General features: G+C 37.5%; 1 protein-coding gene across 1 annotated transcript; it reads right to left on the bottom strand.

The window, feature by feature from the left end:
* Nucleotides 1–5,375: 5,375 nt before the first annotated feature.
* Nucleotides 5,376–10,925, bottom strand: si:ch211-254p10.2 (solute carrier family 40 member 1). Its single transcript, XM_044117046.1, has 9 exons — nt 10,823–10,925; nt 10,665–10,732; nt 10,377–10,536; nt 9,956–10,071; nt 9,593–9,719; nt 9,218–9,472; nt 6,901–7,581; nt 5,585–5,712; nt 5,376–5,483 (listed from the first exon to the last, which is right to left on the bottom strand). The coding sequence occupies exons 1-9, from the start codon at nt 10,923–10,925 to the stop codon at nt 5,376–5,378; spliced, it is 1,746 nt and encodes a 581-aa protein (XP_043972981.1).
* Between the last annotated feature and the right edge of the window lie 5,125 nt (nt 10,926–16,050).

Genomic DNA, 16,050 nt, shown 5'->3' with positions numbered 1-16,050 from the left:
TTTTTTGTGCAATAAAAATAGGACACATCAATAAATATGTAGTTTATTGCTGAGAAACATTCACACATTATCTCATCTTTTTTTTAAGTTTCATTTCTTTGCAAACGACAAACACTAAACAAAATAAGTAAAAAAATAAATAAGAAAAGGTTATAACACCCTACCCTTAAACGATTATTTAATTTTTGGCTGAAACAGTGAGATGTTTCTTGTCGCCATCTATGCTCTGACATCAGTCTGAGGAAGGTTCATCATGCTCTTTCCTTCAACCTGAGAGAAAACCGCGGTGCCCTTTCTTTAGCAATCTCATTGTCAGTCCATAACAACAAATTGAGGATGTTGCTCTACCGATTCTCCTCTTACTTCTCATTCCAAGGGAAACACTGACTCTTTTGCATGTCATTAAAAATAACTCATTTACTGTGCAGCTAGTTTCAGTTTCATTAAAGCTTTATGCTTTTTCTTCAAAAGCATGAAACATTTCTTTGAAAAAGCGTACCCTATACTGTCTCTTATGTGAAGGCTGTTGCTTTGATAACCCAAACATTAAAAAAGGATCAGTGTGATCCTTCAGCACAAGGACAGAACAAGATAAAGCAAGGACATTATTTCTCGATGTGAACACTTTATCCATTGTAGTTATTAATTTTTTCACCTGCATCAGCACTGTGATGCTTGACTGCATTCACGCAAAGCTATTTAACTGCATCGCTGCTTCAAGCTGGTGACAAAGCAGACTGCAGAATGAGAAAAGCTCCTCATCTCATGAGAATCAGTCTTTCTGTGCAAAGTCCAGACTCCAGATGATGGTTGATTAGCGGTTTTGGGAAGGCTGCCTTAATATCAGGTACATGAAATGTAATGAGCCTAAAATTATTTTTTTAAATGCATTTGTACAGGCTACAACCTATCATTGCAGTGTTTAGCACTGTTCTTGTACACAATTGATATCATTCCATGGAGGAAAGAAAAATAAGATGAAGCCAAAGGATGAATCTAGTAATAATGTGCTACCACTGACCTAGTTTCTCAAGTAAATGAATTAGCAAGAGAGAACGCCTGAAGTCAGACTTGTTAGTGAGCTTCCGCTGTGCAAACAGGGACTACAACTGCAACCTTGGGAGTTGTACTGCTAACGTGGGTGTGCTGCGCTGCAAAAGAATCAAAAAGTGATGAAACTTTCCTCAGCTTGTTACAGAATCCCTCTTTCTGAAACATTTCCCAGTCCTTTTTGGTTTTAACAGAGATTTTAAACCACAAAAACACAGACCGCCCTTTGCAGTCGTGTGGAAGCTGCTTATTTTTTAAAGTCTTCAAGGCACAAAACCAAACCACATATGAGACCGCTACATTATGGGAGTGCTGATTCTTTTACAATAGAGATTACCTTTTTGAGGAGACAGGAGAGGAGGTTGACGGAGGCAGCAGACTAACTTCAAAGTGGAAGTCATGCCATTCCCACTACAGGATCACTGCTGTTTTCTGCTATTCTTAGAGTCCCTAACACCTTCCTGACCATCTGGTGGGGAAGTCACTGATCTCCTACAAAATGGCACATCTTTACTTGTTTTCTATGTTTTGAAGAGGATAAAGACCTTTTTCTTCAGCACTTTTGTCTTGAGGGCTGCACAGTGGCGCAGTTGGTAGAGCTGTTGCCTTGCAGCAAGAAGGTCCTGGGTTCGATTCCCGGCCAGGGGTCTTTCTGCATGGAGTTTGCATGTTCTCCCTGTGCATGGTGGGTTCTCTCCGGGTTCTCCGGCTTCCTCCCACAGTCCAAAAAAACATGACTGTCAGGTTAATTGGTTTCTCTAAATTCTCCCTAGGTGTGAGTGTGTGTGTGAATGGTTGTTTGTCTTGTATGTCTTTGTGTTGCCGTGTGACAGACTGGCGACCTGTCCAGGGTGTACCCCGCCTCTCGCCCGGGACGCAGCTGGAGATAGACACCAGCAACCCTCCCGACCCCATTTAGGGAAGAAGGGTGTAAAGAAATTGACTTTTGTCTTGACATGTTGTGTCTTTTAATTGAGTGTTTCAGGATTTGTGATGTGTACTCTTTCATCTTGATCTTCTTGTTGTTGTGATTAGTCTTGTTATGTCCCTATGTGTTTCAGAAGGAACATTTAATTTGTCAAACAAGTTCTAGGCCATGCCCTGCGACATACTGGCGACCTGTCCAGGGTGAACCCCGCCTCTCGCCCGGAACGTAGCTGGAGATAGACACCAGCAACCCAACCGACCTCATTAGGGACAAGGGTGAACAGAAAATGGATGGATGGATGGAAGTTCTAGGCCAATTCCAGGATCTCTAGAAAACATGCGTACACAGCTGCCAAAGAAGCATTGTTTTAAGATGTTAGAACCAGCTCTGACTTCAGAGAATCAGTTCCTCAACTCAGGTGATGGGGTTTCTTCTCCTCTCTTTGGGTGAGGCCAATTGCTCTACTGAGGACATTTATGCTTGTATCTCTGATCACTTATTTCGTGTCCACAGGTGAAAATTGAAACCCAAACAGATCAATTATCACAAACATTGTCTTTTGACTGCGCTCTTTTTTTTCACCACATCTATCCACTCACCCACTCTTTCCTATTGTCATTTTTGAGCAGCCCATCTGATTCCAGTTCTGATCCATGGCCTCAATATTTGAGGAGCTGACTCTCATTCCTGCTGTTTTACACTCAGTCATGAACCCCTATAGTGCGCTCCGAATGCCATGGCTGTTAAGATGCCAACAGACCCACATCTTGACAAAAAACAAGAATGAGACCCTGATGCTATGAGTACTTGACTTGACACATGACTGATAATGTAATAGAATAATAAATGACTTCTGAAAATGATTTTATTCAGTGACCAAAAGGTGTGCCATGTGCTATTAATTAGTAGACAAACTGTATTTATGAAATTTAAATCTTTCTTGTCTTTTATTTATTTTTTTGTTGTTGTTTTAGTTTTGTTTTGTTTTCATCAGGAACACCCCCAGGTTTTCTCAAGGGGCGTTGATCAGTCAGTCAACAAAAGAAAATGTTTCATACATACATTCATCTTTATTATTACAAACATCAGGCTTTAAAACAAAGACAACATACAGAAAATGCACCAAATTAAACAAATATACTGAGATATGATACTTGTTTAACAGCTGATAGAACATGGCTGATTATTCTACTGCACATTAATGAAATATGACATTAGGTAGCTGAGAGTAAGTTGTATGATGTGTTCTTGTTCTTAGTTGAGGTAAGGTAACAGTTTAGTTAATATGAACTACAAAACAATGAAGCAAAAATTAAACAACAATATTGTTTTACCCTTGAATTTCTGTAAAGCTAATAATCTCACACCTAACAAGGGAATTATTTAAGGAAACCTTAATCTAATCTATATACACAAAGCTGTCTGGTAAAACCATCTTCATTTAAGTTTGTTTGAATTAGTGCCTTGCAAAAGTGATAATGCATCTTTAATTATTTTACAATTTTTGAAAGTTACAGCCGCAAGTTTCAGTATATTTTGTTGGGATTTTATGTTGTAGATCAACACAAAGTAGTGGATAATCATTTAGTGGGAAAAAAGTGCTACATCGTTTTTTATAAGTGAAAACAAAACAACATTTGAAAAGTGTGGAATGCATTTGCATTCATCCCATTTAACTCTGATACCTCTAAAGAAAGAAATTAATCGCTTCTTTAAGAAAGTCATTAAATCAGAAACCCGTGTGTCATTTATTTTCAGTAACTGGCAAGATTTGTGAGATAACGTTGCTGAACAAACTGCAAACAACAGAGCAGACAGATCAGGGATGAAGTTGTGGAGAATTCGAAAACAATTATAAAACAAGATCCCAAGCTGAACGTCTCACAAAGCTGTATTCAATCTATTATCCCTAAATGGAAAAGGTATATGGAACAAAAGCAAACCTATCAAGTAGTGCCCCACATACCGAATCATAGAAGGTAAGCAAGGAGTCCATTAATCAGAAAAGCAGCAAAAAGGCCCTCTGTAAATCTGGAGGAGCTGCACAGATGCACAGTTCAGGTGGGAGAATCAGTCAAGACGGCAACTATTAGCTTAGCACTTATTATGGCTTTTATGTAAGATTCTCTACTTATGTCAATGTCTGCTATAAGAACAGAAATGTGTGGCCCACAGACATGAAACTAACACCACCCTAAACACATCACTCCCACAGTGGAACACGGAGGTGTAGCGTCATGTCAGGGACAGACAAACTGAAGCTGACACTTTCCATGATAATGACTCAGCCAGAGATTTAAGCATATTCAAGTTTTAGAATGGTTCAGTCAAAGTATAGACCTAAATCTAATGGAGAATCAGTGGAAAGACTCCGGAAAATAGCTGTTAAAGCAGCCTCACTGTGGCAGAACTTAAGCTTTTAGAAAAAAAAAAAAAAAAAAAAAAAAAACATTTCTGTTTCTATGAAGCCAGAAGAAATGTACCCAAAAACACTAGCTGATGTAACAGCAGCAAAAGGTGTGTGTAAAAAGAATGCATCAGAAGGATTAATGCAACAGGACTCCATACTTTTCAAAAGTGTATTTAAAAAGAAAAAAGTAAGATACATTTGGTTCTTTCCATATTACAATTATACACTTATTTGTGGTCAGTTATCAGAAAACAAAAGTCTCTCATTGAGTAATAATAAAATATAAAAAAGAATATGAGTACTATTGCAAGGCATGATGAGATTTCTTTTGGCGTTTTAATCCATCAGCTAGTTTTATATCATTATAAAAAACAAGGCAAATGTTTGCTTGATTCATCCACAGAGAAACAAACCAGGTGAAGGAAACACTATTTTTCCATTCACTTTGTCCACTAAAAGGGGAGGCTGATTTGTATTTATTTATTTTTTCTCAAACAATCTCACATCCAGTTCCCTTTATGTTCCTTTTTGGACATCCTGGAGTATTTCCAAGTGGACGGATCAGTAACATCGATGCCACTTGTCAAAGAACCATTTTGTTGTCCCTCTAGTCATTCATGTTGATGTCTTCCTCTCATCTTTTCTTCACTGAGTGAAGGCCAGAAAAAAAAAAAAAAAACCTCACAGTTCATCCACCCCTTCATCTATAAAGCCATGTAAGGTTGCAGACCTGCTCAAAAGTCTTACAGCTGTTGCAACCCTGCAGAGTTTGCACCAAAATCCTCTGATGCCTTAGTCATCACCAATGTGTCCTCCTGTCCATCAGATTTGGACATTTCTCCTAGATGTATCGCTTCATTTGTGGCAGCCACCTTAGGATGTGGAGAATATTGGAGAACTTGTCTCCTGTTCTTCCTTCAGTTGCACACATGAAATCAAGTGTGAAGTGTTGTAATGAATGGCCAAGTCACAAACAGAGTGTTGCAGTCACAGATCAGGGGGGAGGCATTCATTTCCCAGGTGCAGAGTGGATCCAGTGCTTATATCTAAGCTGTGTCTCCTTCTTATGTTTCGAGGCGGTGTTTTCTCTTGGCTCTGTGTGCGTACAAGAAATACATACTGTGCCCGGTGGTGATGAATATTACAGATATGATAACAAGAATGCCAAAGTGCTGAGGTTGTGGAGCAGAAATCACCATGATGAAATGGAGCAGGTCCATTAGATAATTCATGGAGCTCTGCACCCCATTTACCACTCCTCGCTCTGACTCACAGATGGTCTCCTGCAGAAGCTGGGTCACAGTGAGGTCGAAGCACCACAAACCTGAAAACACATATACATTTACTCTTTAAAAGTTGATCCATGCAATTTATTTATTTATTTTTAACATTGCAACCCCAAGAAATGAAAAACAAGATGCTGCCTCTATTGTATTTCCCTGTGTATTCAGCTTTATGTGCCCTGCTCATTTTGGTCTCTGATCTAGCCAGACCAGCAAACCATTTTTGCACATTTGGTATGTTCCCTGCATGACTAAAGAAAAATGGGACTTCTGATGGTTTGATTAGCAGTTGGTTTCTTCTTGGCACTCTTCTATTAAGGACATAATTGGAAAGTACACACTAACAATTGTTTTGTTGACAGATTCCCTCACCTGAACTGCAAATCCAGGGCAAAATTACCAGGGCCTTTCTTGTTTGTTTCTCTCAATAACACTTTTCTTCCCTGGCCTGTCATTTCAGGTGGATAATCAGTTCTTCATGGTATGTTTTAAGCTTGGGATATTGTTCTATAACGTAACACTGGATGGAGTTTCTTCTCATCTTTATTCCTGAGCTGCTGTGTGCCTTGGTCTTAATGACGCTGCTTGTTCTCTAATGTTTGCTAACAAACCTCTGAGGCCTTCACAGAATAGCTTCGTTCAACTGAGACTGAATTACACTCCGGTGTACATAATGTACTAATTACGTGGCTTTTGAAGGCAGCTGGTTGAAATAGATTTCATTTAGGGCTACCAGAATGAACAACTGTGAATGATAGTGAACTTTAAACTGACTTTTTTTTTTTTTTTTTTTTTTTTTTTTACAAAACGTATTTTAAAATTATATTCTTTATCTTTGACTTCACAATTATACAGAAGTTAGTGTTGGTCATACATAAATTCCCGTAGAACGCCTCAAAGTATGGGGCTGCAAGCTGAAAATATGTGAAGACATTCAAGTAAACAAATATGTAGTTTTGAAATTATAGGTAAGAGTTAACTTAATAAAGCCTACCTGCAATTTCACAGCGCCGCGATTGAGGGAATGCTGCACTGGCATTTTAACAGAACTTTTAGTTGTGATGTCGGATGTGGTATTTCTAGATAAGTTTCACCAATTTTCACAATTCACTTTATTTTTTCAGAGGTTTCTAGACGTGAATTTGTTGAGTTTTGACTATTCTAACTATATATCACAAAAATCTTTTCCTGAACAATTTTCACCCACATTTTGAAGTTGGTGTACTCACCAATGCGTGCAGTGATAACACCCAGGAATAGCAGAATAATGGATATATAAGAGTCCGGTGCCGTTCCAGAGGGGACGTTGTCAAAAAGGACGGTGTTGTTGGTCCAGTGTATGGAGGAGCGATCTGGAAGCAGTGGTTGATTGCTCCCTCCCGAAAGAGGATAAGTGTGTTTTTGCCTTTTGCTTGCCATTCCTCCAGGCTCAGCAGAGGAACCGGAGCTAAAGTAGGGCATCAGCAGACTGAGATCTATAGGGCTGCCAGGAGCAAACACAGAGCATACACACAGCAACAAGCAACCCAGGTGGAGGCAGCTTGAGATGATTCCTGTGTTAACCAAGCCAACCGACTTTCTGAGCCTGGTGAACATTACAGTGCCCATCAACCCTGTGATAGCTGACACGCCCATCAGCAGACTTAGGAGGGAGCCGCTTATGCCCTGAGTGTAAGCATAGCCAGTAGTGATGCAGTCAAAGCCCAGGACTGTAGTGTAGAGGAAAGCCAGACCCAATCCAGCCAGGAAGACAGGTTGTCGATAATAGGCCCTCCAGCCATCCATACATGTGCTCAGCAGCCAGCGAAACCTTTGGAAACACAGCGGCAAGTTGGTGATTTCTTTAAGATGCATGTCTGTGTTGCAGTTGCTTGTTGCCAGAGGGTCAGATAGCTGATCATTGCCTTGCCCTAATGAGAACAAAGAGCAATAACAATAATTTAGTTTATGTGCTGTGAACGCTGAATCATGAGTTGATTTTTAGTAATCTTTTCTACTCTAACTTCTAATGTCTCTTCATAAATATATTAATGTCATGGTGGCCATAAACATTGTGTTTATTCTTTAAAATTATAATTATTTCTCATGAAATCTATTGCAAAAAAATGGACATTAAAATGATAATCAACCCAAAACATTAACCATCACCACCCTTTAAAAATTCCAATACAAATATCTTACAAATCTGTTGACTCGTCATATTGTTAAGGCAAACATTTCATAGTTGAAATTTAAAAGGTTAAATTTAATGGAATTAATTGAATGTCTGGCTTTTTAAAACAAATATCTCTGACTGGAAAGTTGTGGTTAAAGGAGGATTGCCCTGATACAATCCAAAGTATAGGATGGATTTTGATATGACATGTGATGTCATATGCCACAAAACAAATAAAGAATGAGGCATTTCAAAACACACCTAAATCTTTCAGATCACAAAACTCATTTTAACATAAAAGCAAACCTGCATAAATACAACAAGCTCTTTTCAATGGTTTCATGTGTTTAGGGACTGTCCAAGCAAAGCTGACCGATGTGAAAATGTAATTTCTCACCCAACAACATTTCTTGCATTACTTTCCACTGCTAAATACAGGAGGTTTTATTGCCAGACCTGTAGAATTAAGTTATCATTTAGATGAACCCATCTTATGACCTGATAGAACCTGTTTGTCAACATGACGTAACCAGCACACCACGGCTCAGGGTTGACAAACGATATTTCTCAGCTAGACAAATATTTTAAAGCTATTTTCAAGACTTTGGAAACTCCAATGGACAACATTCATTGGATTGATTGGGTGCTGCAGATCGCACATGCCACTTGTGTTTATGTTTCAACGATTAGAAACAGACTGAGAAAAATAGCATCCATTTGCATTTGAAGTGCAAAAGGTCAAAAAGAACACAATGGCTCTATCTCATTCCCCCCCCCAAAAAAAAACGTCTTGATGATTTAAATAGTTTTTAAATAATGTTCCCCAATACTGCACAGATTTTATTGAAGCTATTCCCAGCTGGCAGAGCACAACCCATTATTTGGTTTAGGGTACAGTTACTTTAAAGGACAACCATGATTTGTACAGTTTATTCCCCTTAATAAACATTCAAATTTGTTCGATGATCTGAAACTTTTAAGTGTGATACAAAGTAAAAAAGATGGACAACAGGGTGAATACTTTTTTAGGACACAGTTTCTTCAGAAATAAACTATAAAGCAATTCATGTATTGCTTTATCTATGCTTTAAGTAATTTTAGAACATTGTAGCAGTTTTTTTTTTTCTTTCTTTCACTGTAAACTCCCAAACTGAAGCTTTAGGTAGAAACATAAAACTGCATTCTACAAAAATTCTACAATTCCTGTTGGGACAAAACATGTGTTCCTGTGACGAAAAAAATGACATCTGAAATGTCATTGGTGAGTAAAGTTGGACATATGTTGGAGCATTCCATGCATGATGCACTCATTGTATTTTCTTCTGCTACTTATATTTTATTTTAAGATCTAGCATTACATTAGAAAATCAGTCATAAAAAAAATCCCATACCTTGCAACCCTCTCCTTTCTGTCCTCCCCAGGTACTCCTGATCGCCCTCAACTGTTGGGGGTTTGACTGAAAGAGCGGGAACGATTCGATAAACTCTTGACAAGAAGAAGAATTCCACAATGAGAGAAAAGAGGTTCCACGCGAGGATGAAGCCACAGCCAACCACGTTAGAAGCCAGGGTCATGACCTGTCCCACTGCCAGTGGGGCCAGGATGTTGGTCACCTGATCTATCCTCCTCATGGTTGCATTCATTCCTATTGTTGTGATCAAACACACCGAGATGAAAGCTTACCCACACACAGACTTTCAGAAAAAAAACAAAAAAAACAAGAGCTTGTTAACCTAAGACCTTTAGTGCAGACAAACTTTCTCACCAGCCAGGTGGCCTCGGTTATAGCCTGTAATAACCACTATCCAGTCCCTCTGGATGGCAATGGTCAGCGCTGTACTTGCAAGGTTTGCGACATCTGCCAGGATGATCACCACCGTATAACAAACCACCTTGTGTGAGTTTTGCGATGCAACATGTTACTATGATGGCACAGAGTAGCCACAAGCTCAGAAGTAGAGGAAACAGGGACACAGAAAAGAGGGAAGAAAAACAACAGCACTAACTTATTTATGTAATAATACTTACAAAACCTATCAATAAATCATTTACAGTACATTAGCTACATGTATTCTATGTTCATTTCTAATTATTAGCTTATATTAGCCAGTATTTAAAGATTACTTACAGTAAACCATCCATCCCAGATCAGTTCAATCTGTTCCTTATATGAGAATACCAGCATGAGCACAATGCTACATACAGTCACTGAGGTGTTCTGGATGAAAAGAGATGCATGGGCAACTAAAACAGAAGATGGAGAAAAAGACCTTCAGACTTTCACACATGACCGTATAAAAGTAAATCTAATTGACATAACATATTCATGTACACTCTCTACTCATGGAGTCCTGCTGGGAAAGTATAATGATCAAATCAAAAAGCTGATATGTTTTAGATATCAGGTCAATGAAATTCATAACCTTGGTGGAACACAAAACCAGCAGATTTCTTGGTCAAAAATTTGATTTTTCAGATCTCTATCAATACCTTTCCATCTCTGCTGCCTGATAGCGTTTCAAAAAGAAAGGGGAAATAATCGTGCATACCTTTGTTCCTAGGGTTGCGATCAACCCAGTCTCCAATTAAAGCCCCAAGCAACAGCACTGACCCAGCCAGCACCAATCCAAACACTGCTGTCAACAGCAGGTTGCGGCCGTACAACTCAATAAGGAACACAGAGATCGCAAAGTGCCACATGCGGTCACCCTGTTAAATCAAAAACACAATGTCATTAATAAATGTGTGTATAACTGCACACATTTTATATCAATAGGACAGCTTTGTTGTTTGTTCTATTGTTTGCCATGTTTTCTCTCTTCAGAAATGTCTCTTACCCACATAGATAATGCTCCACTCACATAGATGAGAAACTTGGGGCCCTTGAGGTAGATAAGAGCTGAACCTCAAAAGGAAGCACATGAAAATAAAAGTAGGTCAGTGTGCATTTGCTGCATACACAAAACACAAGCTGAACCCAGAAGGGGCACCTTACCCGGTATTTTCCTTGCTCTTCGAGTTCTTGATTCCCCGACGTTGTCAGATTCTAATTCAATCACAACCCCACCACAGTGGGACGCATTAGCTCGCTGAGACATTGCCTAGACAAGGAATGAAGGAATAATAATAATAATAATAATAATAATAATAATAATAATAATAATAATAATAATAATAATAATAATAATAATAATAATAATAATAATAATAATAATAATAATAATAATAATAATAATAATAATAATAATAAAAAACCTATTTAATAATTTTTTATAATAATAATGTCTGGTTTGCCACATTGTTAGGTGTGTGACAGGCAGATATACCCCACTGCTGGTAAAATGTGGGGACATTAATTCTTCCAGGTTTATTTAGGAGCAACTACCTTACCCAACACAGTTTGAAAGGTCCATGTGCAACAAAGATTTTCATGACCATTTGAACTGTTTCTTTTGAGTAGGATAAATTCACTGGCATCTTTGAGGCTAAAATTGAACCATGGAAAATCAAATATAAATATGTCTAAATACATGAACTGTGCATGAATGCAAAATGCATGACTTGTGCATGTGCAGAAGGCCAGTGATGCTGAGATTTGTGGGTGCGGCTTCAGCCAATTAAAGGAAGGAAAGTAGCACATGTTGTAAATGCAGTCATAGTGGAAATGATTTCTTCTTCCAAAAAGCAATATAAATCATAAAACCTTTCAAGTACTCTTTCAGTGCTGTCCATGGTCTCAACCAGATATACCACTGTAAATGTAAATGTATTCAAAGTAGTGCAAGGTTTGTTACAAGCTGGATTGAATTAAATATGTAACTCTGAAGTTCCATTTTACATCTGAGAATGAATGCTATGATGAATGCTCCAATCGCTCCCAAAACAATACAATAAATACAAGCACATAACCATTGGTGAGGTCCTAATGTCTTCTTAACAACAATTTGGAGAAACGTATCAAGAGACTTAACCCATCAGGAGTTTCTCACTGTGTAACCATTAGCTCTCTTTTTGTGTCACCTGGTTTGTAAAGATAAATACTTCCTTCTTTACGAAACTGCATATTGATCTCTCAGTTTTGCTTCCTCATATCTGTTGTTTTGGTTCAAGAAATGTGAATTATAGTGCATCCACAGTTCGAGTCCATACATACAAAACAAATACACATAAATGTAAGACTATGATCATTGTCTACTCAAGGAAATAATAAAAAGTGTTTCACAAACCAGTGAAAAGGTGCAGAAATACATACGGTCTGGTTAAATAAAAGGCTTGAGTTTGAGTTTTCTTCAAATCATGCAATACTTTGCTTTACACTTTACCTGTTTTGAGGAGCTGTTTGCTTAACTCCTCAATGAGAACGGATTTTTCGGGGGTTTTTTACTGATAGCTGTTCACAACAGGTTACATACTGACTTCTTATAACTACCAAACACAACCATGCTTCACAAATACAGACCTAAGACTTCAAATCATATCTAATTTTCAAGGGAAAAGCACACAGAGTGTAGGCTGCATTGTTACCTTTGCTTTGATGTTACACTTGGTTCTGGTTATTATTTTTCGATGGTATTTCTTGTGCCATGTGTCCTACATTAGGATGCTTGGCTTTCCCGAGAGTTGGAATTCAAGCTGTAGTAGTTTGAAAGGCTTAATAACACCGCAGTGTTCAAGTGCACCATTGTATGAAAGTGCCAGAAAAGCAGAACAGGCAGAGGGACAACAAAGGCAGCCAGCATATTCCACAGCACGTGACGCTCTGGGGACAATATCACCGTCCGTCCACAACACGCACAAAAAAGGACAACTACGTACCTGCGTGTGATTCAGAATGCACACATGCCCGGGGGAGAACATGCATACACCCTCAGTGACATGCATTGCCATTGCTCATACACCCACATGAACTGTTGACATGTGACACAAAAGTTGCATTAAGGGCTCATCATGTAACATTACATCACTCTTAGGTCCACAGGTGGGAAGCTACAGCTACAGTCATAATGCAGCCAAAGCTCTTCCTTAGATTATTGAAAGTGATCCATAAGATGATGTGTGAAAGTAATACATAATATGATTAGGTCAAATAAGACATATACATGCTTTTATGACTGGAAACAATAATCAAATGTGTTTAGTAGTATTTTCAGTCAAATCTAAAGGCTATAGAAAGAGCATGTTAATACAACCGTGTGATTTAAATCATAATAATTAATAATATCATTATCATTATTTGGCTTTCTCATGCTACCTAAACCAAAACAAATGATAACCAGAGCAAATTTAAGACAGATCCACAGTATTTGGTATCTCATGCATTCATAAACTTTTCTGTAGATTCAGTGATTTATTTGCTCAGTCTAAAAATGTGTTGATTTTTTGAGTTGAAATTATGTGTGTTTATATGTCACCCAAAAGAAATTAGTGAAATTCTGACTACACTATGAAAAATACTTACTCAGAAATGGCACATTGTGACACCTTTTGGTTACCATGTTACCTAAATTAATAAAACAAAAACAAATTGCTCATGTTTTAACGACATGCTTAAATATATCTCAATGTTAAGAAATCACTTGGCATGATTATTATTTTGTTTCCTTTATGATGTGATCTGCTTCGGTCTCCATTTAGCAAAACCTAAATAATTCAAACTTGTTTGCAATCAAAATATAAATTAAAGGAGTGATTTGTGCTTAAATTCCTGGAATGTTATGTAAATCTTCTCCTTAACCACTGCAGCTCAGATGAGCTGTTCTTTGGCAACAACTGCCTTTGGGAGTTCAGCTCAGCAAATCTAACTTGTTAGCAAGCTGAGTTGAGCTAAATTGTTGGTCCAGCACAGAAACTTTCTCATCCACAAAACGTCTGACAGCTTAAAACCTACTTAAGTGTAAACAATTCATAATATGACCTATGTAGACATGTGAAACTTAAAATAGCACATATATAAAGTTTTCTGAACCAAATCTTCAGCTAATTCTGAATGTTTACGTCAGATTTGCCATCAAGAAAATAAGTGAAGTAATAGTGTGTTGTTACCGAATATAGCGGGATCATTTTAATTTATTCTTAGTTCTTTCTTATTATATATACATATATATATATATATATAATGAACATCTGAATTTTGTTGTTTTTATTTGGTGTTATGAGTACAGGCAGCTACTGAATAAGAAACAAACAATAAGTGCTTTAAGCATTTTGTTGCACTGATGTGTTACTGTTATCTTAGAAAGCATCTCTTCAAGCTAATGTGAGGCACAGCATGATGTGCTGGTGATAACAAATCCAACAACAGCATGGGATAAAGACTGAAACTGTGATAATGTGTCTGTATTTTATTTCTCACAATATCCTGTTTACCTCACTGTTATCTACACACAACCACAAAGACATTAGATTTAGAAATCTCATTGTATTTCATGCAAACCCCATCAGCTCTTTAAGTGTTGATGAAAACCCACAGTGACACCTGCTGGACAGATGGAATATTACCTCACATTTAAGCTGAAGGATTGATTTCCTTTTATTTCAGTATTCGTCACTTTAAATAAATTAGATATTAGTGCTATTATTAGATTAATTGTTTATGATCCATGTCAAACTAATATCAAAAATACACACAGTCATATCAGTATTTTTTCCTTTAAAAAACTTTGGATCATTTCAGGCAAAAATAAATATGTTTCATTTCCTTGCTTTCCTCACCCAACAAGTGATTACCATACATTGTTACTGCTTCAAGTAATCAATAATAGCCAATGGACAGTATATAAAGTTATTTTTTTTTAAATCAAATAAAAAATTAGGCATGGATTGTCTCTTCAAATCTCAAAAGCACAGTTACGACATTCTTTCAAAAGTACTGTATGTATAAAAGGTTTTGCAAAACTTATAGACAAGAACAGAGGTGCCTTCTTCAACACACCTGCATCAAATTTCAGCATTCAGTCATTCAGGTCTAACAATTCCTGGAAAAGTATAATTGAGTTACCTGTGTTGGAGGAGGTGCTTGATGGTAGTACTTCAGGTCTTGACTTTGGCGTACGTGAACAAGATGATTCAAATCATTACATTGAAAAGTACAAGTAAATCACAAATGACAGATAAATTATTACTGTTATTTGTTGTCTTTCAGGTTTATTCTACCATATACCATCACATTCCTTGGGTGTTTTGATGTTTGTGCTCTGACCTACAGAACAAAGGTATGTTCTGTAGGTCTTAGCATATATTAAGTTTATTTCTCTATGTTCATTATTGTGACCTGTTCACGGTGAACCCTGCCTCTCGGGTGAAACATTCGCTGGAGATAGGCACCAGTACCTCTCTCAAACCCACTAGGGACAAGGGTGTTAGAAAATGGATGGACGGATGATCATTATAATTTCTAAGGTGCTGCTATATTAGTTTTCTGATTATATATAAAAAACAGAAAGAGACTTACTCACAAACTTTGGCATCTGTAAATACATGGTTGTGCAAAGCATTGGCCTTTGAATTATCTAGAAATTAACAAAAAACAACAAAAAAAACAGTTTTCATCTTATTGTTTGCCTAGAATCAGCTACTGCTGACAGTCCCTAAAACTATTGCTGATGATGAGGTAAAAAAGCACTTGCTCTTGTTGCTCCTATATTATGGAACAAGTTACCCTTCAGTGTCAGACAGGCCTACTCTCTTCCTGTTTTTAAATCTCTTTTAGAATCACACTTTTACTCTTCAGTTTCCAACACATGTGATGTTGTCTTGTATGACACCTCAAAATACAAGGTCTAGTCATTCTTTAGTGTCATTTCCTAGTCTCTTGTGTACTCTTCCTTGGCCCCTGCTATTTCTTTCTCTCTCCTCAGAGCTGCCTTGTTCTATCCTCTCTCCCATCTGCAACCCGTTACCTCATCATTATTCCATTTAGTTTTATTTTTACGTTAATCTAAAACATTTTCAACATGAGAAGTGCAGAAACAGTTTGTTTTCTGTTTTTTTTTAACAGGACTAAAGACACAATTGTTGACTGTGGGTTAGCAGCCAAAGACTGCTAAAAACTGACATCATGTTTTGCATTTTTTGATTTTCTTAAATGTTATTATCTTAAAGTTTGTTTGTTTTTTTTGCCTTTATTTGATTATCTTATTTTTGTATGCTGTTGTTTGAGGCTTCAGATGAGCTCTGGTGTATTTGACGTTAAATTCTCTGACTTATGTTTTTCCTGTAAAGCCC

Source organism: Gambusia affinis, linkage group LG05, assembly GCF_019740435.1.
Source record: "Gambusia affinis linkage group LG05, SWU_Gaff_1.0, whole genome shotgun sequence".
Taxonomy (NCBI): domain Eukaryota; kingdom Metazoa; phylum Chordata; class Actinopteri; order Cyprinodontiformes; family Poeciliidae; genus Gambusia; species Gambusia affinis.
Note: the sequence above shows the minus strand (reverse complement) of the source record. Positions and strands in the feature narration are given on the sequence as shown.

Excerpts from the sequence above, each read along its gene's own strand:
- si:ch211-254p10.2 (XM_044117046.1), bottom strand. The coding sequence starts at position 10,925 with ATGTCTCAGCGAGCTAATGCGTCCCACTGTGGTGGGGTTGTGATTGAA. Across the intron at positions 10,537-10,664 it reads GTGGAGCATTATCTATGTGG|GGTGACCGCATGTGGCACTT; the intron begins GTAAGAGACATT and ends TTGATTTAACAG. Across the intron at positions 5,713-6,900 it reads TGTTATCACTGCACGCATTG|GTTTGTGGTGCTTCGACCTC; the intron begins GTGAGTACACCA and ends ATGTGTTTTCAG.